Source organism: Nicotiana sylvestris, chromosome 7, assembly GCF_000393655.2.
Source record: "Nicotiana sylvestris chromosome 7, ASM39365v2, whole genome shotgun sequence".
Classification (NCBI taxonomy): domain Eukaryota; kingdom Viridiplantae; phylum Streptophyta; class Magnoliopsida; order Solanales; family Solanaceae; genus Nicotiana; species Nicotiana sylvestris.
The window spans coordinates 74,817,791-74,840,368 of record NC_091063.1 but is presented as its reverse complement, the minus strand read 5'-3'; the positions used below and the strand labels follow the sequence as shown (position 1 = coordinate 74,840,368).

Sequence of the window (22,578 nt, the reverse complement as noted above, 5' to 3'; positions counted from 1 at the left end):
CATAAATCACCCAACGAAACTATCCAAATCATAAAATTTTCGATTCGAGCTCATATACAAATAAGTCAACTCTTAGTCAACCTTTCAAATTCAAAACTTTCAACTGAGACTGTTCCTTCAAATTGATTCCGATTTTTCCTGAAAACCAAAACCAACGATCTACATCAGTCATAATACGTTACACGGGGCAAGTCATGCCCGAGAACTGGCGATCAAAGTACAAAATCTCAAAACGACAGGTCGGGTCATTACAAGGAACCTTCTTCCTAAATTAGTATACCTAATAATCTAACAAAGATTGTAAAGTCAAAAAATTCGTAGGTAAAAAAGGAAAAACAATAAGACAATAATTAGAAGACCAATTAATTTCGTAGGTTAAATATGGAAAAAGAATAAGATAACAAGTAGGAGACCCATTTATATAAAATAATATATTTATTTTTTTTAAAAGTAATTTTATTTGTATTTATAATTTTATCCATTATAAAGTACGGTTATAGAGGGTAAAAATGGCGAATGACATTTCGCTAAGGGTTTTCGTGCTTTTAATATAGTACTAGTTTTAGTGTACGTGCGTTGCACGTGTGTATCACGTCAATCCATAAAGATTACGTAAATATTATTAAATATTATTTTGAGCTATAAAATAAATACATATATAAATAAGGGTAAGTTTCTTACAATGTTAAAGTTAATCGATTTAGCAATCTTAATAAAAGAATAACTTTCGGCCCACCTACCTCAGACATCTTATTTACGTTTTACCTCCAATTCACCAAGTTAAGTGATTATCTTTTGTTTTGTGCGATTAATTATAAAGAAAGTAATAATAAGATTATAATAATAATAATTTATTCATCTTTTATATTTTGCTAGAATTAACGTTGAAAAAATCTTTATATTTGGTTAGAATTAAGAAGAATATTGAGAAAATTGTACATTATTTTAGTTATATAAATATAGATGACCAAATTAAGAATATCTTATCTTGTTTCCATTGAGTTGTATATTTATGTTTCTTATTTATTCCATTTATTTTCTCTATTATTTTCACAAAACTAAATTTTAGAATTATTCATAGTAGTATAAATTGTTATGGTCAGTTAAGAGTTACAGATAGTCAAACTATGGTCAGTTAAGAGTTATATGTTTACCGTCAGAAAATATTAAAGTTAAAAGTTATATGTTTAATTTTTTAATGATAGACTGCAGTAGGTTGTATATATAGTTTTTCATTATTTTTTTATCTTTTTCTCCCATATTGTTTAAAATATTATCTTTTACAATTATTCATAGCACGATATAATTTTTTACCGCCAGAAAATATTAAACTTATAGGTAATCAAAATATGGACTACACTTTAAATATTTAACGGTAAAAGTATGTTTTTTTGAGAAAATAATTATATAATTTTACATATATACAATAATCTAAATATTTAAATATTAGAAAAGAAGTGTACATCCAATTGAAAAGAAGTGTACATACAATAATTTAAATATTAAATGTATGTTCGTAATTTGTTTTTTTTTTTTTGGGTCAAATTAAAATTTATATTTAACCAATGGAAATATTTATATCCGCTAGCCCATGGGCCTCTAAAGCTAGATCATTTACAGTTTTTCTATTCGCATAACTACAGTTATGTACTTTTCATTATCTCTTCGTAATTTATACATTGTTTTCGCTAGAATATCTATTTAACTGTTCTAACATTGACTTCCATTTGCTCATGTTCTGGCCTTTGATATGCAGCAGCAAGGCTATTTCTCGAACTCTTTCTGCATATGTAATACACTGGTTCTGAAATCTTCTTTTATTCCTCTCCATCCATGTGTAATAAACTGTTGCTGCAAATAGAAATGTGAGAACTTGAGCTCGTGATCTGCTATTGTTTGTCCTCTTGATCAGCCATTTTAATTCCTGTTCCCAGCTTCCAACATTGTGCTTTTCTTTCAACCAGCCTACTAATGCAGCCCATATTGATCTAGCATAAGTACATTCAAAGAAAAGGTGATCCAGTGTCTCTTCTTTCTGGCTAGTGCATAACACACATTCCTTCGGCACATCAATCTTCCATTTTTCCAGTCTATCCACTGTTGCTAACCTTTGGTTGAGAGATAGCCACAGAATAAATAGATGCCTTGGTATAGTAACATCTCCCAGCACAAGATTCTTCCATGTAACTTTCTGAAATTGAGACCTTGCTGCTATATACATTATCTTGATGCTAAACTTCCCTTGCTTAGTCTACATAAATAAAAGAATAAGTGAATATTTTAATTTATATAAGGTAAAGATTTAATTAATTTTAATATCCTACGTATTAGGACTTCTTATATAGCACTTCAAAGTTTTAGTTGATTTAAAACTCCTAAATATTAGGAGAAAATTTAAATGATGATTTTGTCGAGTGTAAATTCTATTTTAAAGGGTAAAAAAAAGCGGACAACATTTCGCTAAGGTTAGGGTACGAGCTTTTGATAAGTACATAAGTTTAAAAAATCACATAGATATTACTCCTTTTGGTCCATTTTAATTGATTTTTTTATTGTTTGATATTAAAAAATTCACCTTTGAACATTAATTAACAATGACCATATTAATCTTAAGACCATATTAATCTTAATTTGTTCAAATACAACAAATACTACAAAGGCAATTTTCAAAAAAAAAAAATTAATTCCTTCTTGATACCTGAAAAATTATATATTATGGACTACTAAAAAGGCCAAAAAATTAATTAAATTGGACCGGAGGGAGTATCAAATAATGTGTTTGAGTTATAAAAGTTTTAAAAAATTATAAGTTCCTAAAAATAATGAATGTTGACCCTATCCAGCTATAGCTCAATAAAGGAAGTAATCATATCCCATTAAATTCTGCAAATGCCTTATTGTGATTTTGAGGACTTTATGAGAATCTTTTAAGAAAATTGTACTGAAAATAAATAATATAAATATATTTTTCAAACTATTATTTAATAATTTGATGAATAATATATATCAAGAAATTTAATCTTTGATCTTTAGAGTTTTGGAAATGAGAAGTTTAGCTTATAGTTCTTAAATATTAATTTGATACATGACAATACAAAATCTAAAATTGACTAACGTTTAGTTAACAATTTACAACAAATAATTAATATATAAAAAAAAATGTACCGGTCATTTGCTGGAATAAATGCAAACAAAGAAAAAGTTAATTTATGACAACTCAAATAGAATACGACTTTTCTTTTACTATTTCATATTTACTTCAAATTTGCATTTTATCAATTTGACCCTCATACTATATTATATTGATTTTTTTATTTCTTTCACTGTCTATAAAAATAAATTTATGTACCCTAATAAAGAGTTTGTAAACTTGAAAATGTATTTTTATTTTATGATAAATTTGAAAAAGAATTTAATAGGATTCTTTAGCTAGTTAGTTATATAATTTAGATATTTAATTATTTATTCTCAATATAAATGAAAATAATTCATAGTATAAGTATATACTATGAATTCTATGCTCCAAAGGATTAAAAAACTAATATGATCATATTTTACTTTTAAATTTTTATATGTAGAATAATTACTATTTTTATGAACTCTCTTTTTCCTTACCTCTTTTATATTTTTAAATTTTGTTATTTATTTTAATTATTGAATTTTATATTTAAATATTATATAAAAATATTTTTTGGGTTAAAAAGTAGCACAAATTTGATATGCAAGTGTATTATGGTTCATATATATAGAGAGAGAGACACACACATGCAAAGAATTACAGTAATGTTATATTATCCAAATAAATAAATAAATAATTTATATTAGATAATTAAAATATTAAATGATTTTAAAGTCCTATTTTAAGACTTCTTACATAGTTAATTAATGAATGATTTGATAAATAATATTACAATTAATTTCAAAAAGGGATAACTCTCTAAAGTATTAACCATTATATTACGTCTAAAATTAATAGATTACAATTATGTTACATCTTCTCTAAATAAATAAATAATTTATATTAGATAATTAAAATACTAATTTATTTAAAATTCATGTTTAAAATTTCTTACATGATTCAAAGGATAACAAATTTTTAGTTAATTTTGAAAATGGGATAAATTTTTAAAGTGTTAGCCATTGTTCTACGCATAAACTTTGTACCACTATCCATCATAATAGTGTGCTTGGTAATATATTTGTTGTTATACACACTTTTACAACTTCTGCAAAATCTAAATATGGAAAAATAATATTATTCATTTAAAGTTCTAAATATTAGGATTTCTTACCTAGTTCAAAAAAGAAAAAATTTAATAACTAAAATTTTATTTGATTTAGAAATCCTAAATATAGGAAAACAACTAAAATTACAATTTTATCCAATATGAAATTAGTTTTTAAAGGGTAAAAAAGCGAACAATATTTCGCTAAGGGGTTTCTTGCTTTTAATATAGTATATATATGAATAGATTGATCAAAAAACTTAATATTAGTCATCTTAGGTATGAAATATTTGACTGTAGCGTAGAAGGAATTACAATGGTGTTTGGATTTTTTCTTGTCAAACGTGAGAAATTCTCTTTTAAGTTTTAACCCAAAATATCAAAAGGCATAATTTTTTATTACTAAACGAAAATTAAATTGGATGTAAAGTAAGAACAGGAAAGAAGGTAGCCTCAAAAATTTTAGAATCTTCTGACTAAGAAAGAAAACCTGCAGATTAGTCACAGAAATCTATATTGAACTACATTAGGCTTTAAATGTGTAACATCTTTTAATCCAAAATCAGCATATTCTTTTACTCCTAAAAAAGTTGAATTGGATGGTCAATAAGAAAAGAAAAAGACATTAATGAAAAATAATTCTTCCAAAACCCATATAAAAGCATTTAAAACAAAAGCAAAAATAAACTAAAACAAGAAAAAACTCCAAAGATAACAACAATATTCTATAGAACGATCGAAAAAAGTATAAAGAACTCACCTACTAAGGAGCAATCACATATCGTTGGCAAAGTACTACAAATTAGCAAGTCTTTTTATACTATCAAGTCAAATAATATGGAAGGAATAAAAATTATATTACATAATTCAAATAAGGAAAGCATTTATGTAAAGAAAATCATAGTTAATTTTGAATTCCTAAAATATTTAGATTTTCTACATAGTTTAAATAAGGAAAGAATTAATAATTAATAATTTAATTGATTTTAAACTAATAATTAAATTACTAATTTATCCACTGTGGAATCTATTTTTAATGAGTAAAATAGGCAAACGACATTTCGCTAAGGGCCTTCGTGCTTTTAATATAATATAGATTGATTGATTGATATTGATTGATAGATATAGATAGATAAAGAGGTCAAGTTTTCTTTAGTTAAAAACTGAAAAAGAGTTTTTGAGGTAAACTTTCTAACTTTTAGATTGTTTTGATAGTTTTGTGACAATAAACATCTTCAAAAATTTTGTAGTGCCAAAAGTTTTTGTGATTTTCTACGCAACTAAAGTCAAGTCCTAATTATCAATTAAATAATATTCTTGTAATATTTTATAAGTTATAATATAAACGTATTTGTATATTTCGTAAGAAATGTTCATGTTTAGCATGTCTATTTTTTGTAAACATGTAATTTGTCGTTTTGAGAAAAACTTACATAAATTTCATGAGATAAATTTTTTTTTTCGAAAAAAGTAATTAGATTGATACAAATTACAGATATAACAAGTACAATTAATAAGAAGTAATTTACGAGACAAATTTCATGAGGCAATCTATTTTATGAAAAAGTAATCAAATTTCATATAGAAAATATAACAAAGTACAATTAATAGTATGCATGGCTAAAAACTATATAGAAGGTGAAATTGGCCTCATATTAGAGATGCTAGGAATATGAATGTCACTAAAAATTTATTATTTTGGAATATAATTTCATTTAGAATTACTACGGATCTAAAATGTATCATATGCACTTTAATGTTGTATAATGACTTTTCCATCTGAATACAAGACTTATTCTCATTGATAATATTTGACGCCCTTATCTCTCCAACGTAGAGCTTGTTTGGCCAAATTCTCAAAATTTATTTGTTTTTTCTTTAGTTGTTTTACAATTTTATAATATTTATTATTGGTAAAAAATACAATAATTTACATTTTTCTTGCGAGAAAAAAAAAGATTTGTTGTCAGTTAAAAGGCCTTGTGGATATGTTTAAGAATAAACTTAAGAATATATAATTTTCAAAAAGTTTCTAGAAACTATTAAATTTTTAAGAATTTATGTGTTCTTGATAAAAGTAAAAAGAAAGTATGATAACTTATAAAATTGTAGTGATTAAATTATAAATATTAAGCTGAGAATATTGATGTGAGGACTTATTATTATTGTTTCTTCATTTAATAAGTTGCTAAATAGGATCAACAATCATCATTTTCAAGAACTCACACGTTTTTCTTCAACTTATTTTATAACTCAAACGTAATTGTTAATAAAGTAATTAGCTAATTTTTTTAAAATATGATTTTTTGGAAACGGAATACACGCACATATTAAAAGCACAAAGTCTCTATCGCAATGTCGTTCAACTTTTTATGTGTTAAAATATATTTCATATTAGATAAAAGTATAATTGTAATTTAATTGTGTAACTAATATTTAGGAATTTCAATCAACTAAAATATAAATTAATAATTTTTTCTTATTTGAAATATTATTAATTCCTAATATTCAAGAATTGAATTCACCTAAAGACTTTATATAGTCAAAATAGACTATCCAAGAGTAGACGTTAGCTTTATGCATATATTCAAATTATTTTTTTACGCTTCGTTAACATAATTCTTATTGGATAATATTATAATTGCATTTAAGTCAATGACGAACTTGAATCAACAAAAATAAAGTACTTCTTTAATACTGAGAATAAATAATTAAGTCTTTGAATTAAATAATTAGCAAAATAATTTAATTTAGTAAATTTTTAAATTCATATATATAAAATGATTTTTAAGCTGACAAACCTCTTAGGATACATAATTTGCTTTGATAAGAAAAGCATTAATGGTGAAACAAATCAGAAAATCTAGTAAAATTGACTATAGTATAGTACTACAAACTGGTAAAACTGTAAACTTGAAGTAATACAAATGAAATAGTGCAATACAAATATATTATAAACAAGTTTTGACAACTCCCTATATAATATTAAGTCAATGTTAGTCATTAGTCGTTACATTGTCCGTTATCAATAACACCAACCTCTTCATTCACAAACAGAGAAATTTATTTTGTAAATTTTTTTATATGTTAATTTTTTTTTGTTAATACAAGTATTTTTTTTTATTTTCAGTTGAGGGCTTTTACGAGGAAGACTTCTTTTTTTTTTATTAAGCTAGCATAATGGGATCAATATTCGTCATTTTCAGGAATTTATATATTTTTCGTTAATTTTATTTTATAAGTCAAACACGTTATGTTTTTTTTAAAATAATGTATTTATTGATATAGGATACACGCGCAAAGCGGGTACCCTAAAACTAGTAACATTAAGAATGTAAAACCAAAAACTAAAGGAAGAGAGAATGCTAAGAGTAATATCAAACTTCTTTTTTTTATAAGTAGGGAAAGCCTTAATGTCCCCTCTTCTTTTCCGTGTTTCTTTCCTTTTGTTATTTTTAACAAAATAAAATTGCTCCACTTAGCTGATTCATGTTAGGGATCCCCTTACAAAAAAAAAAAAAAAAACATACTAAAAAAATGCAGTTTAATAGAATTATTTTAATTTGCAATAGAATCAGGAACGTTTGTAGTCTAAGATGAGAACAAGCATTATGTCTCATTGGCAAAATAAAATAAAATAAAAAATGTAACAACTAAATACAACTCGTCCGGTATAAAATCAGTATTTCTTCGCCTCACATAAACATAAAGCATTATACAACAAGTTATATCTAATTATAGATCACTATTTAAAATCAAATCCCTAAGAAACTACTCGCGCAAGATAAAATCAGGAAATTAAATTATCCGAGCAGAGTGGAACATGAGACCTGATCTTGCCATTTCTCTATCTTTATACGGATGTCTTCCCTAAGATACTTTCCAAATATTCCAGTCCGGTCTCCTCTCTACAGGAGCCGCATATAGAGATTTTGTTGCCAGCAGTATACAGACTTGCTTCCTTAATAAGATTCAAGATATAATTACAAGCAGGCATGCATTTTCGCCAACGACGAGAGACCACCAGCTGAAGTTATAAGTTTTGCAGCAACGTAACTGCAGTCCCAACAATTGCAGAAAGATTTGGCGCAATATTATTTCTCTGTACTAATTCGAGAACAACAGTTTCCTCTATATCAGCTTGGGACCTTTCCTCTATATTGTTTAACCAAAAATCTAAGTCTTCGGTCAAAGCTTAGAAATATAAAGAAATTTGGGTTACTGATAATCTGAAGACGAAAATAATAAAAGACTTTTGAGAATAACAAAGTAATAAGTAATTTTGTATTTCAGTGTAATCTCAATAATATTTCTTGTCCTTACAGATGTTGAGTCCTTCTCCTTTTATAGTTGATTCTAGGAGAAGATGTAATGTCTTTGTCTCAATGAGGCAATTATGAGCAATAAATGACATTAAAAGAAACGTTACACAATCATTTCTATTTAATTCAAATTCTCTAACGTATCTGATATTTAATACTGTATTTAGACTCTTTTACGTCATCAGATTCGTATCTTCAACTTCTTCTGATCTTCGGTCTTTAAATAACTCGAATAGGTACGAGACTCGTACCTATTTGAGTAACGGTCCACACCTATGTTGTTTTCTTCTCCTCATATCTGTTATCTCCCGTGCCTCTTGGCTATTTATTGCGTTTTGACCTTTTGACCAGTGCATGTGTCATGACACGTCATCTTCAATATTTAAATTCAGTTTTTTTCCAATACAGATAGTCTCCCCCACTTTTCATTTATTTATCAATTAAATATTTGGGAAGTGAATTTTCAAGAAAAAGGAATTTTCGCCGTAATCAATGCTATGTCAGTACTGACGCTTCAGTTGTCTTTTCTATTTAATGCTCTGCACACGTGTCACCTTCTGATATGTATGCAATTCTACAGCCTTTTTCCAAGGCTTCTTCATCCTCTCTATTTACGAAGTGATAGTTGCCTATATTATAGGCTTTCCATCATTACGCTTCTTTGTTTGACGGTTGCTATTATACACATATTTAACCTTTTTCCATTTGTCTTCTTCTTCATAAACCCTTAACAGATACTTTACTCTTTACTTTTGTTCCTTTCTCCTTTAGTTCATCCTTTCTCTGCAATGGCATCTCCGAATCCTAACCCTAAGAGAATCCCAATTCTTGATAGCTTCCCCAACGCCCCTGTAAAACATAGAAGGGGTAGAGATGGCAGGCTTCGTAGCCTAGGATCCGTTCATGGTGGTTCCTCTGGTTCCATCACTCCTTCTTCTAGTTTTAGCACTATTTCTAGAGGTTCTATCACTAAGAAATCCTCTTCTAAAGGTAAAGAACTTTCTGAGCCTCTTCAAGAGCCTTTAGTTGAGGAAATAGTACCCAATGACTTGTCCTTTGAGAATGATAGGAAATCTCTTCGTGATCAAGTTGCTAATTTAGAGAAAGCTGACACTTTTCCTTCTCTAATCACTGAACCTTTGATTTCTATTATTCGAAAAGATTGCAACGGGAGAAGTGATCTTCGTATAGTGATCCCTAATCCAAACCAAAGAATATCTTCCTTTAGGATTGGATTTTCTTTTGTTTATACTTATCCCTTCACTTTGGGATTTATTCCTGCTATTGACCCAGTTATACTTGATTTCTGTCGCTTTTTCAAAATTTGTTTGGGACAAATTGGCCCCTTGTATGGAGAGCAGTGGCTTGTTTGAGATATTTGTCTGTAAAAGCCAATGTAGCTTTAACTTTCCCTACCTTATTCATCTTTACCACCCCAAATTATTCCGCCATGGGGTTTTTACTTTAACTGCAAGAAGTAAAAGGGTCTTGGTAAGCCCTGAAGATGACAAGGATCGTGGGTGGTACACTCGTTATGTTGCTGTTCGCACAGTTGATTTGGTGGGTGAAACAAATATCCCCTTCCCTGAGAAGTGGAACTTTGCACGTAAGTTTTTTTTTACTTACCGTACCTATCTTTAAGAATTTCAATTTCTTTTCTAATTCGTCTCTTTTTGCTTTTCTATAGCAACTATGGGAGATATGGAACTCGTTCCTAATTTTTGTGGTTGGGTAGATTCAATCTTGAAAGTCGTGCCTATGGAGGCAAGAGCTTGGAAATCCATTTCCAATTTACATGGTTGGAAAGTGAAAACTCACGGTATGCATCTCTTTATGCTTTTTTTGTATGTTAAGTCCCTTCTTGTTTCTAACTTTTTTCATCCTTCTTTTTGTCAGGATTTGCTATTCGAGGAATGACAGCTGAAGTAGCTATTGCCCTTCGAGCCTCTTCTGGTACTTCACTCTCTTTGGAGAGAACTCAAGCTACGCTATCAAAGAGGAAAGTTGTATAAGAGGATTCTGAGAATGATGAAGATGAAGACACCTCTTTAATAGCTAGACCAAGAGTTAGGAGACGCATCGTTTCCGAGGATGAAGCTGAAGTTACTCCTGTCTGTGCCTCTCATATCGAACCTGTTCGCATTCCTTCTGATGATGAAACCACTCCGAGGGACACCAACGAGTCTATTTAATGCCTCTTTGTTGGTGGTTTTGAAAGTGGAGAACTAGGTCCAGTTTTAGATGAAGTTCCTTTTTCTTCCTCTGTTCTCATTCCTTCTATTCCTCCGTTGGTTTCAAGTGCTTCCTTGCCCATTCTATATGTTCCTGCTCCCTTATCTATTTCTGCTCCCTTGCCTGTCTCTGCTTCCTTACCTGTTTCGAGTCCTTTGACTCCTGTTATTTTCACTTCTTCTACCGCTCCTCCTTTTATAGCTCCCCCTCCCTCTGTTCAACATGCAGAGGAGGGTTCCAGTAGCAGAATCTTGGCTATGAGGAGCGTTACACTTGAAGTTCCTGCTAATAACAGTCTTTTAAGGAAGTCTGGTGGAGCAGATGCCTGGCTTAGGCCTTTGATTGGAGATATTGAGAAGAAGAAGATGAGCAGTCACAGTTGCTTAACTCTGATGAATGACATAGTTCATTCTACTTTGAAGGTATTTTTTTTCTCTACTTACTAACAAGCTTTTTTTTTATCTCTAAATTCTTATTTCTACGAGTTGTCACTGTAGGCTAACCTTATTGGTACAAAATTGATGAGAAGAATTTCCCTTCTGAAAAAGAAAACTCATGAGTCTGAAAAGTCTATCCATGAGGCTGAGGAAATAGCCAAGAGAGCCCAGCTAGAAGCAGATAATTGGAAAGAGCAGTTTGAGAATGCTCAGGGAACCATAGAAGAATTGCAAGAGAGTAGAAATCACCTGGAGCAGCAAAAGCGAAGTCTGACTTCTGAGCTAGCAGTTGCCAAAGCTTCTTCAAGTCAATTTGAAAAAGACAAGGAGCGCCTTAAATGTTGCTTTTCAGAACAATTATCAAAGTTAAGTGAAGAAATCAGAGAACTTAAGGCACTCTTGGACAAGAAAGAAGAATATGCAGGAGAATTAGTGCAGAACTTGACTCAAGTTCAAGCTGATTTAAAGATCTCCTCTGACAAAGTACATGCCTTAGAAAGTTCCCATGCCTCCCTTGAAGCTTCCCTTGATTCTCATTTAGCTGAACATCAAGTGTTAAAGAATGATCTTGCTATGTGGTAAAGAGAGTATGGACTTCTTGAGGAGAAGTTTGATTTAGAGGTGAGTTGGGCTTTCTTAAACTCTCGTCGTGATGCTTTAATGGAGGCCAGTCAAGAAAACTTTGACTTAGACTCAGAGTTGGCCAAAGTTTTAGAGACCATTGAAAGAACTCAACAATTATTTGACTTTCCTTCTCCGACAATTGAAGCTCCCGTGGCTAAGGAACCTATAAATGACGAAGTCGTTGCTGTGGCAGTTGAAGTTGAAGATGTTGCAATTCCAGCTTCCGAGGGTAAAATTTCTACGACTCAGTCTATGGAAGCTGAAACTTCCGTGACTCTTGCTCCCTCGTTGAACCTAATACTTCAAGCCCAGCTGAAACCGCTCCTGTTGATGCTTCTTCAGAAGTTGTCACCGCGCCTGTGGCTGTTTCTGAAAGTGAAATTAATATTGCAACTTCTGATGTGCCAACCCCTTCAGTGACTAGTTAAATTTCCAGACTTTGTTTTTACTTTCTTTGTTGGATGATGGTTTTATACCTTAGTTATTTTTTTAAGGGATTTTTTGGTGAAAGTCCCTAGTTATCATAATGGGACACTTGTATAAACTTTTTGTTGACTAAGTTCTTACTTAGTCTTTTTAATTATATCAAGAAGTTTGTTAGTACTTCAATGTGCTCTATTCTTGCCTTTTCCTTATCTACTTAGGACTTATAGAATAGTTTAGCATTTTTATCCTTTGAAAATGCTTTATGATTCTAAAGCATAAGACGTCTCAACTTCATAATAGTGTCATAAGACGTCTCAACTTCATAATGGTGTCATAAGACGCCTTTTGCTCATGACTTATTAACATGAGGTTTATAAAAGAAGGCCCTTTTATATATCAATACTTAATGAAGAAGACGTCTCAACTTCATAATGGTGTCATAATACGATGAAAGAAATATGAACACACATGTTTTGTTTGAAACAACTTTGACAAGTTTTTATTCATGAACTTGGACAAGTTTTTGAATATTACATGTATTGAGATACATCTATAACTTTCTCGTAACTGTTTTTCTTGCAACAGATTTTTATAAAGTAAATACTATTCAACAAGGTTTTTCCTTATAACCTGTTTCAATACATAGTCATGACCCTATCTTAATGTATTAGGAAGGGTTTGAAAGGTGATTCCGTTGTTCTCATGGGAAAGAACACTACGATGAATGTTTTGCATCTTTCTTTGTTTTGATAGGAAAGAACACAATGATGAATGCTGAGGTTCCGTAACTTCTGCTCGATACTTGTTTCAATTTACGTATCCGTCTTACCGCACATATTTGTGTACAATGTGCAGTCTCCCAAGTGTTTGAGCGCTGAAGTATGAAGTCTCGAGCACTTGTTTGTTTTTCACAATTTGGTCATTTTTCCTGAAAACAGAAAAACATACGGGACTCGGAGGTGCGATTAAAGATGAAGACTGCCTAACCTGTATGTATTTCCATCAGATTAATTTGTAACCATGGGCTGGGAATTTTAGAATATTCCATTTTGCCGTGCAGGTCATGACTCATCATTTGGCACGAGTTAGGGTTTTTGCCTCGCATCTAAAATCGTTAGTAAAATTTTAACAATTCAAAAAAAAATTCTAATACATCGATACCTGATCGTAGGTACTTTCTCAGAAATAATATCGCTTTAGGTGGACAGCATTCCAATGCGAGGGTTGAACCTTGCCATCCATTATCTCCAACTCGTATGCTCCTTTTTCCGCAATGTCACGAACTCTGTAGGGTCCTTCCCATGTTGGACTTAACTTTCCTGAATTAGCAGCTTTTGTAGATTGGAACACCTTTTTAAGCATGAAGTCCCCAATTTTAAAGAATCTGAGGCGTGCTTTCCTGTTATAATACCGTTCAATTACTTGCTTTTGTGCTGCCATCCCTATTAATGCAGCTTCTCTTCTTCCTTTGAGCAAATCAAGATTCACCCGCATCTCTTCACCATTTGATTCCTCCGTTGCTTGAACGTACCGTGTGCTCGGTTCTCCTATTTCAACTGGAATTAAAGCCTCCGCACCATAAACAATTGAAAATGGTGTTTCTCCCGTGCTTGTTTTTGTCGTTGTACGATAAGCCTATAATACTCCAGGTAATACCTCATGCCAATTAATTTTTAATCCTGTAACCTTTTCTTCAAGTTGTTGATAATGACCTTGTTTGTGGATTCCGCTTGTCCATTACCCACTGAATGGTATGGTGTAGATGTTATCCTTTTAATTTGCCAACTTTGAAAAAATTTAGTGATTTGAGATCCTATGAATTGCGGACCGTTGTCACACACAATTTCCTTTGGTGCTCCAAAACGACATATTATATTTCTCCAAATGAAGTCTTTAACTTCCTTCTCTCGCACATGTTTAAATGCTCCTGCTTCTACCCATTTAGTAAAATAATCTATAAGTACAAGTAGAAATTTCACCTGACCTTTTGCTTGTGGCAATGGACCTACGATATCCATTCCCCATTTCATAAAGGGCCACGGGGCTATAACAGGGTGCAATAGCTCAGCTGGTCTATGCATATTATTGCCGTATCTTTGACATTTATCACACTTGGACACGAAGCCGTTTGCTTCTTCTTCCATTTTAGGCCAATAATACCCTGCTCGAATCAGCGTTTTTACCAGCGACCTTCCTCTTGCGTGATTTCCACAATGTCCTTCATGTACTTCTCTCATCACATATTCTATTTGGGAAGGTCCGAGACACCTTGCTAATGGCCCACCGAACATCTTTCGATAAAGATTTCCTTCATGTAAACAGTAACGAGTAGCTTTTTTGCGAAGTGCATAAGCTTTTCTTTTGTCAGCAGGCACGGTTCCGCGCTATAAAAAAACAATAATTTCGTTTCTCCAATCCCATGTTAAATGATTAAAATTTACCTCGTTCTTATCAGGTTCGAGAACGGAATGAAATAAATGTACGACTGAAGCATTTGCGTCGTTTGCTACGTCTGCTGTAGATGCGAGATTAGCTAAAACATCTGCCTCCACATTCTCATCTCTTGGGATCTGCATTACTTTCCAAGTTTGGAATTGCTTTATTAGTTCCCATACCTTTTCGAGATATTCTTGCATTCGTGTCTCCCTAGCTGTATAAATCCCCAGCATTTGATTGACCACGAGTTGAGAATCACTCTTGATTATAATTTGTGTTATGCTGAGTTCTCGTGCCAATTCTAGACCTGCAATTACAGCCTCATACTCTGCTTCATTGTTAGTTATAGAATGACATTTTATAGCCTATCTAATAGTCTCACCCGTAGGTGGTATGAGAACTATTCCTAGGCCTGCTCTTTTTACATTAGATGAACCATCAGTGAATAAAATCCAAGTCCCCGGGTTTGCACCATTAAAAACTTGTAATTCTTTTTCTGCTTCTAAATGCATCCCTTGGCTAAAATCAGCTACGAAATCGGCTAATACTTGAGATTTTATAGCAGTCCTAGGTTGATAAATGATTTCATATTCACTTAATTCTATAGCCCATTTTGCTAACCTCCCTGACAATTCACGTTTATGCAAAATGTTTCGTAATGGAAAAGCAGTAACTACAACAATGGGATGACATTAAAAATAAGGTCTTAATTTTCTAGACGCCATGATCAAAGCTAATGCTAATTTTTCTAGTTGTGGATATCGTGTTTCAGCATCTAATAAAGACTTGCTTACACAATAGATAGGAGATTGTTTTCCTTGGTCCTCACGGACTAAAACAGCACTTACCGCAACTTCTGACACGACCAAATAGATGAGTAGATTTTCTCTTTCTTTTGGTTTTGCCAATAGTGGTGGATTTGACAAGTAAGCTTTTAAATTTCTAAGGGCTTGTTGGCAATCTTCGTTCCATTCAAAATGATCTTGTTTTTTGAGTGCGGAGAAAAATTTAAAGCATTTTTCTGAAGATTTGGGAATAAATCCCCCCAAGGCTGCAATTCTTCCCGTTAACCTTTGGACTTCTTTTTTACTTGTAAGGATATCAGGGATCTCCTCTATTGCTTTGATCTGAGAAGGATTTACCTCAATACCACGGTTAGAAACGAGAAAGCCCAAAAATTTGCCTGAGGCAACCCCAAATGCACATTTTTCTGGATTGAGTTCCATATTAAATTTTCGTAAAATTTCAAATGTAACAGATAAATGAGAAATATGATCATGAGAATGTTGGGTTTTGACGAGCATATCGTCTATATATACCTCCATGGTTTTTCCTAAATGTTCTTGGAATATTTTGGTGACCAACCTTTGATAGGTTGCTCCAGCATTTTTGAGACCAAAGGGCATTACTTTATAACAGTAAGTCCCCCTGTCTGTGATGAAAGAAGTTTTTTCTTCGTCACTGGGGTCCATTTTAATTTGGTTGTACCCCGAATATGCATCTAAAAAACTCAAAAGTTTATGTCCTGCAGTTGCATCAATTAACTGATCTATATGCGGTAAAGGGAAAGAATATTTTGGGCAGGCTTTGTTAAGATCTGTATAATCCACGCAAACCCGCCACTTACCGTTTTTCTTAGGTACAACAACTGTGTTTGCTAACCAATTAGGATACTTTACCTCGCATATTGACCCAATTTTTAATAGCTTTTGGACCTCATCTTGAATCACCTGATTTTTTAAAGCTCCTTGCTTTCTTTTCTTTTGCTTTACTGCTGTGAAGGATGGGTCTTCATTTAGTTTGTGAGTCATCACATCTGGTGGTATCCCTATCATATCAGCATGGGACCAAGCAAAACAGTCCACGTTAGCTTTTAAAAATTCAATCAACATACCTCACATGTCTGAGCTTAAATTGGCTCAAACATAAACCTTCCGTTCAGGACATTGCTCAAATAATATCACAGCCTCGAGCTCTTCAATTGTTGTTTTGATATCTTCATTCTCTTCAGGTTCCTGAATTGTATCAGGTCTCGAGTCTAAATCTGTCTTTTCTTGTTCGGTTGAGGTTTGATTCTTGATACCTTCAACTGTTTCCTGTAATTGCTATTTTTCTTTATTTACAGTGCTCGTATCTGTTACAGCGTTGATACTTCTGGCTGTCTGCTGATCCCCACGAATTTGGCAAATTTCCCACGGTGATGGGAATTTAATAACTTGATGTAGAGTTGATGGGACAACATTCATATCATGGATTCAAGGTCTCCCCATGATCATATTGTAAGTCATTTCCATATCTACTACCTGAAATTTAGTTTCTTTAATAACACCTGCAGCAAAGGTTGTTAGAATTACCTCTCCTTTTGTTACCACGCTTGAATTGTCGAACCCAGATAGGGTATGCACCTTAGGTATCATTTTGTCTTCAGCTTGCATTTCACGTAATACCCTTAATAGTATAATATTCACGGAACTTCCTGGATCAATCAAAACTCGTTTTACATTAGTATCATATACAAGTAAAGATATTACCAGTGCGTCGTTATGTGGAGTCATTACTCCTTCGGTATCCGCATCATCAAAAGAAATACTTTCGTTTTCTAAAACCCGTCGTACCCGTTTCCCGTGCGTTATCGTTACTTTAGAAACTTTGTTGGAAGCCGTATATGTTATACCGTTAATATCTTCACCCCCACTTATAACATTCACGGTTCTCTTGGGTGAAGGGGGCTTTGGTGGCTCCTGCATATTTTTTATATAGGCTTGCTTACCTTTCTCACTAAATAACTCAGTGAGATACCCTTGTTTCAATAGAGGATCCACTTCACTTTGTAAGAATCTACATTCTGAAGTTTTGTGCCCGTGATCATTGTGGAATTCGCACCAATGGTCTGGATTGCGTCTATTTGGATTTGACCACATCTCTTTTGGCCATCGTACCTTATCTCCCATGCTCCTCAAAACAGCTACGAGCTTCAAGGTAGTGACATTAAAGTTATATCCGCCGAACCTTGCCTTTAAACTACTGTCATTATCTCGTGACTCTTGTCGGTTTCGGTCATTTCTGAACCTTGATGAAGAACCAGATTCCCTGTTCCTCGATTTTTGATCATATCGTTGACTATCCTGCTTTGACGTGAGTCTTTCCCTATAGGTCCCATATATGGATCGTACCTATTTTTACCTGATCTTTTTTCGGTTTCTGATCTCCTGGAATTGCTCCTCTCTTCATGACGAAACTGAGGTACGGTATCTTCCTCAATTCGCAACTTCGTACTATACCTGTTATAAACGTCATTCCACGTGGTTGCAGGAAACTCTCGAAGGCTTTCTTTAAGTCTTCTCGTGGCTTCTGAGCTTTTGTCATTTAAGTTGCTTGCAAAAGCTATTGCACCCCAGTTATCAGGTATATGAGGTAAAGTCATTCTTTCACGTTGGAATCTATCAACAAAATCCCTGAGCAACTCGGAGTCGCCTTGCTTGATTTTGAAAATATCCTCCATTCTTTTCTCAACCTTTTGAGCTCCCGAGTGTGCTTTAATAAAAGAATCTGCAAGCTCAGCAAAAGAATTAATAGAATTTTCGGGTAAAAGAGAATACCAGGTTAATGCGCCCTTGGTGAGTGTTTCTCCAAATTTCTTGACCAGTACTGATTCAATTTCTTGTTTGGTCAAGTCATTGCCTTTCACGCCTGTTGTAAATGCAGTTACGTGATCACGTGGGTCTGTTGTGCCATCATATTTTGAGATGTCAGGCATTTTGAACTTTTTAGGGATTGGAAGGGGAGCAGCGCTTGGTTTCCAAGGTTGTTGTGTGTATTTATCCACATCCACTCCTTTAATTACAGGGGGAACTCCAGGGATTTGCTCGATGCGCTCATTTTATTCCTTAAGCCGTTTCTGCAAAGTTAATACTAAATTTTGCAAATGAGAATTATTTGAATTACCTGGTTCTTCTTCCTGTGGTTCACTGGGGGTTCCTCCATTTCCAGAATTAACAAGGCCAGAACGAGGATTCTCCAATGTATTATTATTAGGTGTAGGTATGGGTGGTGCAACAGGTAATCGACTAACTAGAGCCTGAAGAACTTTGTTAACCCGTGCATCAATTACTTTTTGTAAAGCTTCATCTACACCTTCAAAATGTTCAGATTGCTCTTGTTGATCAACACGAGATTCAGGAGCAGGAGTGCCTTCACGAGATTGACGTGGTGAATTTTGAGGGGAGGGAACCACGTCAATGTTCTGTAAATCTCCTTGATTTTGATGGATTTGATTTTCATGGTTTCCCAAGGTGTTTTCACTGTTATTGTTGTTTGACATGATGATAACAACGGCTGGAATGTAGCTTAAAAGAGAAGATTATCAGATTCCCGGTAACAGAACCAATTTGCTTAACCAAAAATCTGAGTCTTTGGTCAAAGCTTAGAAATATAAAGAAATTCGGGTTACTGATAATCTGGAGACGAAAATAATAAAAGACTTTTGAGAATAACAAAGTAATAAGTAATTTTGTATTTTAGTGTAATTTCAATAATATTTCTTGTCCTTACAAATGTTGAGTCCTTCTCCTTTTATAGTTGATTCTAGGAGAAGATGTAATGTCTTTGTCTTAATGAGGCAATTATGAGCAATAAATGACATTAAAAGAAACGTTACACAATCATTTCTATTTAATTCAAATTCTCTAACGTATCTGATATTTAATACTGTATTTAGACTCTTTTACGTCATCAGATTCGTATCTTCAACTTCTTCCGATCTTCGGTCTTTAAATGACTCGAATAGGTATGAGACTCGTACCTATTTGAGTAACGGTCCACACCTATGTTGTTTTCTTCTCCTCATATTTGTTGTCTCCCATACCTCTTGGCTATTTATTGTGTTTTGACCTTTTGACCAATCCATGTGTCATGACATGTCATCTTCAATATTTAGATTCAGTTTTTTTCCAATACATATATCTGCTAGGAAAAAATTAGTAATAGTTGCCATTGTACTGCAGCAAAGTACAATTGTTGTCGTTAAACTGAGTGCTTTTATAGATGTGCAGTGTGCTTTTCTAATCTATGTATATGTAGGAGTAGGATTTTATTTTTAGGAGTGTTTTGATTACGAATTCTAATAGGAATTGGTTTTTAATAGTAAAGGATTTATTTTATTTTATCATAACTAGGGTTAAGACTTAAGAGTGGCAAAATCACAAATTTACAATTAAATTCAATGGAAATATAGTTTAACTTGATTTTTCAAGGGTAAAAAATACGAACACAAATTTCTAACACGAAATTTTAGTATACCTTTTTTTTTTTACTCTTCGTCAGTGCATTTCATGTCGGGCAAAGTTGTAATTACAATTAATTTTACTTACATTAGGAGTTAATTGTTAGAAATGTCTTCTACTTTGGAGTAGGGATAGCCATGGTTTAATTTGATTTTTCCAAAAGCAAACTTACTAGAGATATCAGTTAATTAATAAAATATACAAATCGAACCAAACCAAATAGAGTTGGTCTTTTTGTTTTGGGTTTATCAATTTTGGGAAATTTTCACATGAAATACAACTACAATTCATTCAATCTGTTAGAGGTAAATATACATTTGTCATATGTCGGTATATGTTCAGCAAGAATCAAACAAATTGATTTATCTTATATCAACTGAAACATGTGTGAGAATTTTTATTGTAAGATATAATAATTATTCATTCTCATAAATCAAACAGCAATCTTAATCTATATATATATATATATATATATATATATATATATATATATATATATATATATTTCTTTCTAATGTACCCAACATTAATGAATCATTGTATAAATTAATCCAAAATAACTTCAAAGAATAAGGGAATATTCAAGCAAGCACCATGAATATGAGACAACTTTTTATGACACAAATTATAAAGTACAACAATAACGACCCAGTAAAATCCCATAAATGGGGTTTGGAGAGGGTACTGTGTACGCAAACCTTACCCCTAACCCGAGAGGGAATAGAGAGGTTGTTTCCGAAGATCACCCTCGGCTCAAGAAGACGAATTTCATCAGTATCACCAATAGAGACTATATGAATAATGACAACATCATAAAGATCAGAAAATAGATGAAATGCAAAAGCGATAGCCAGTAAAAAAGACACGACTATGAAAAACGAAAGGATAGTAAGGCATTACATCAGCCACTGACAGTCGAAGACTAAAATCCTATCAGACTAGTCTCACATAGGTACGAAGTAGAAAGAGACTCAACTGTCTCCTAACCTACAACCCTAATACTCGACCTCCACAACTTTCTATTGAGGGCCATGTCCACGAAAATCTGAAGTCTCGTCATGTCCTGTCTGATCACCTCTCCCAATACTTCTTATGCCGCCCTCTACCTCTCCACGTAAAAGGTATAAAAATAATACATTATGATATACGCAACGACCATCCAAAGAATCTGTAAAAGGTAATTTCTCTTTTATTGATGTTGGAAAACATTGAAATTTAAAACAATTTGATACCTTTTTGAAAAAGTATTTCACTTCTTGAAGAAGTATATCCTTCCCATGAATATAAAGTCTATTGTTGTCGTTGATAGTTGGAACTAGGAAAACTGCCATTAAATGGTCTTCTATGGGGAATGATCATGGGCGAAGCTACATGTGTTGACCACCCTTCGTCGGAAAATTATACTACGTATATAGGTAAAATATTAGACTTTAGAAGTATATAACATATATTGTACACTCTTTCTCGAAGATTTTTTTTCACTTCTTTCAAATTTGAACAGCCTTGAGTAAATTCCTGGTTTCGCCACTGAGAATGATATACAATAAATGTTAGTTAGGTGCACAATTCAACTTGAAATAGCATATATAGTAAGACTATAATGGAATTACTACATTACTTAATTTTTTGACGAGTTGAGTGAAGTCACGTAGTCATTATACTAATACTGCAAATTACTACTAGTATCGTTTGACAACCATTTGCGAGTCAAGTTTCTTTTGCTCTAAAGTGTGGTACATAACTCTAAATATAAACCAATTAAAATGTTGTAAAATGGTTGTAGTACTTCCCATTATATGAGTTGTACAATTTTTTATTGAACACGACACAAAAGCATAGACTTATTTGCAACTTACACACAACTTACTCATTAAGTTAAAGTTAAATTTCACTTTTGATTACATAAATATTACTGTGTGTATTTACTCATATACGTGGAAGCATGACATAAATGAAAAAAATATACTGTAGTATCTTAGGAAGATGTTTCTTAAAATTTTATATCACTAAGCTATTGTTAAGTAGTAACTTATAGTACTTTTTGCAAAATAAGAAAATAATCAATATTTATTGCAGTTTTTCTCACAATCGTAAAATTATTAACTTTTTTCCAACACTTAAGAGGTTGTTTAGTTAATCAAACATCATCTTGCGAGTATATACATGTGAATCTTGCACATTATTTGTAAATTGTGACATATTTTCATTTTATAATGTTACATAAGAATATATTAGTAGTTCTTTTCCTAACAGTAATGCACCCTGAAATATATGCGAACATACAAAATATTGCAAATTTACGCCCTCACTCCTACAAATCTATATGGCTATGAAATATATGACCGCGAGTACATAAAATATTATAATCTAACACATTCATTCGCATATATTTCAAGTCTACATGGCTACTGTTTACCTTGAAAAATGTGAGTAATAATTAAATATGATTTGTGGTTTTAAAGATATGTGATTTATTTCAATACTAGTGAATATACAAGTAATATTAGATTTAAGTAAGAAGAATTGATGAACCAAACCAGTGTTGTTAGAGCAATAAGGACCTCGAGCTCGATTATCTTGGGGGCCTCGAGGT

General features: G+C 32.4%; 2 protein-coding genes across 2 annotated transcripts; both read right to left on the bottom strand.

Moving 5' to 3' along the window:
- Positions 1-1,672: 1,672 nt before the first annotated feature.
- LOC138873328 (uncharacterized) lies at positions 1,673-2,221 on the bottom strand. Its single transcript, XM_070151782.1, has one exon. The coding sequence runs from the start codon at positions 2,219-2,221 to the stop codon at positions 1,673-1,675; it is 549 nt and encodes a 182-aa protein (XP_070007883.1).
- A 14,737-nt stretch (positions 2,222-16,958) lies between these two features.
- Positions 16,959-19,696, bottom strand: LOC138873327 (uncharacterized). Its single transcript, XM_070151781.1, has 5 exons — positions 19,660-19,696; positions 18,649-18,837; positions 17,877-18,237; positions 17,643-17,793; positions 16,959-17,444 (listed from the first exon to the last, which is right to left on the bottom strand). Exons 1-5 carry the CDS (start codon positions 19,694-19,696, stop codon positions 16,959-16,961), a joined length of 1,224 nt encoding a protein of 407 aa, XP_070007882.1.
- Between the last annotated feature and the right edge of the window lie 2,882 nt (positions 19,697-22,578).

Excerpts from the sequence above, each read along its gene's own strand:
- LOC138873328 (XM_070151782.1), bottom strand. The coding sequence starts at position 2,221 with ATGTATATAGCAGCAAGGTCTCAATTTCAGAAAGTTACATGGAAGAAT.
- LOC138873327 (XM_070151781.1), bottom strand. The coding sequence starts at position 19,696 with ATGGCAACTATTACTAATTTTTTCCTAGCAGATATAT. Across the intron at positions 18,838-19,659 it reads TTTTTTCCTAGCAGATATAT|GTGTAGATGAAGCTTTACAA; the intron begins GTATTGGAAAAA and ends AACATTTTGAAG. Across the intron at positions 18,238-18,648 it reads ACCACAGGAAGAAGAACCAG|CACACTCGGGAGCTCAAAAG; the intron begins GTAATTCAAATA and ends CTTTTATTAAAG.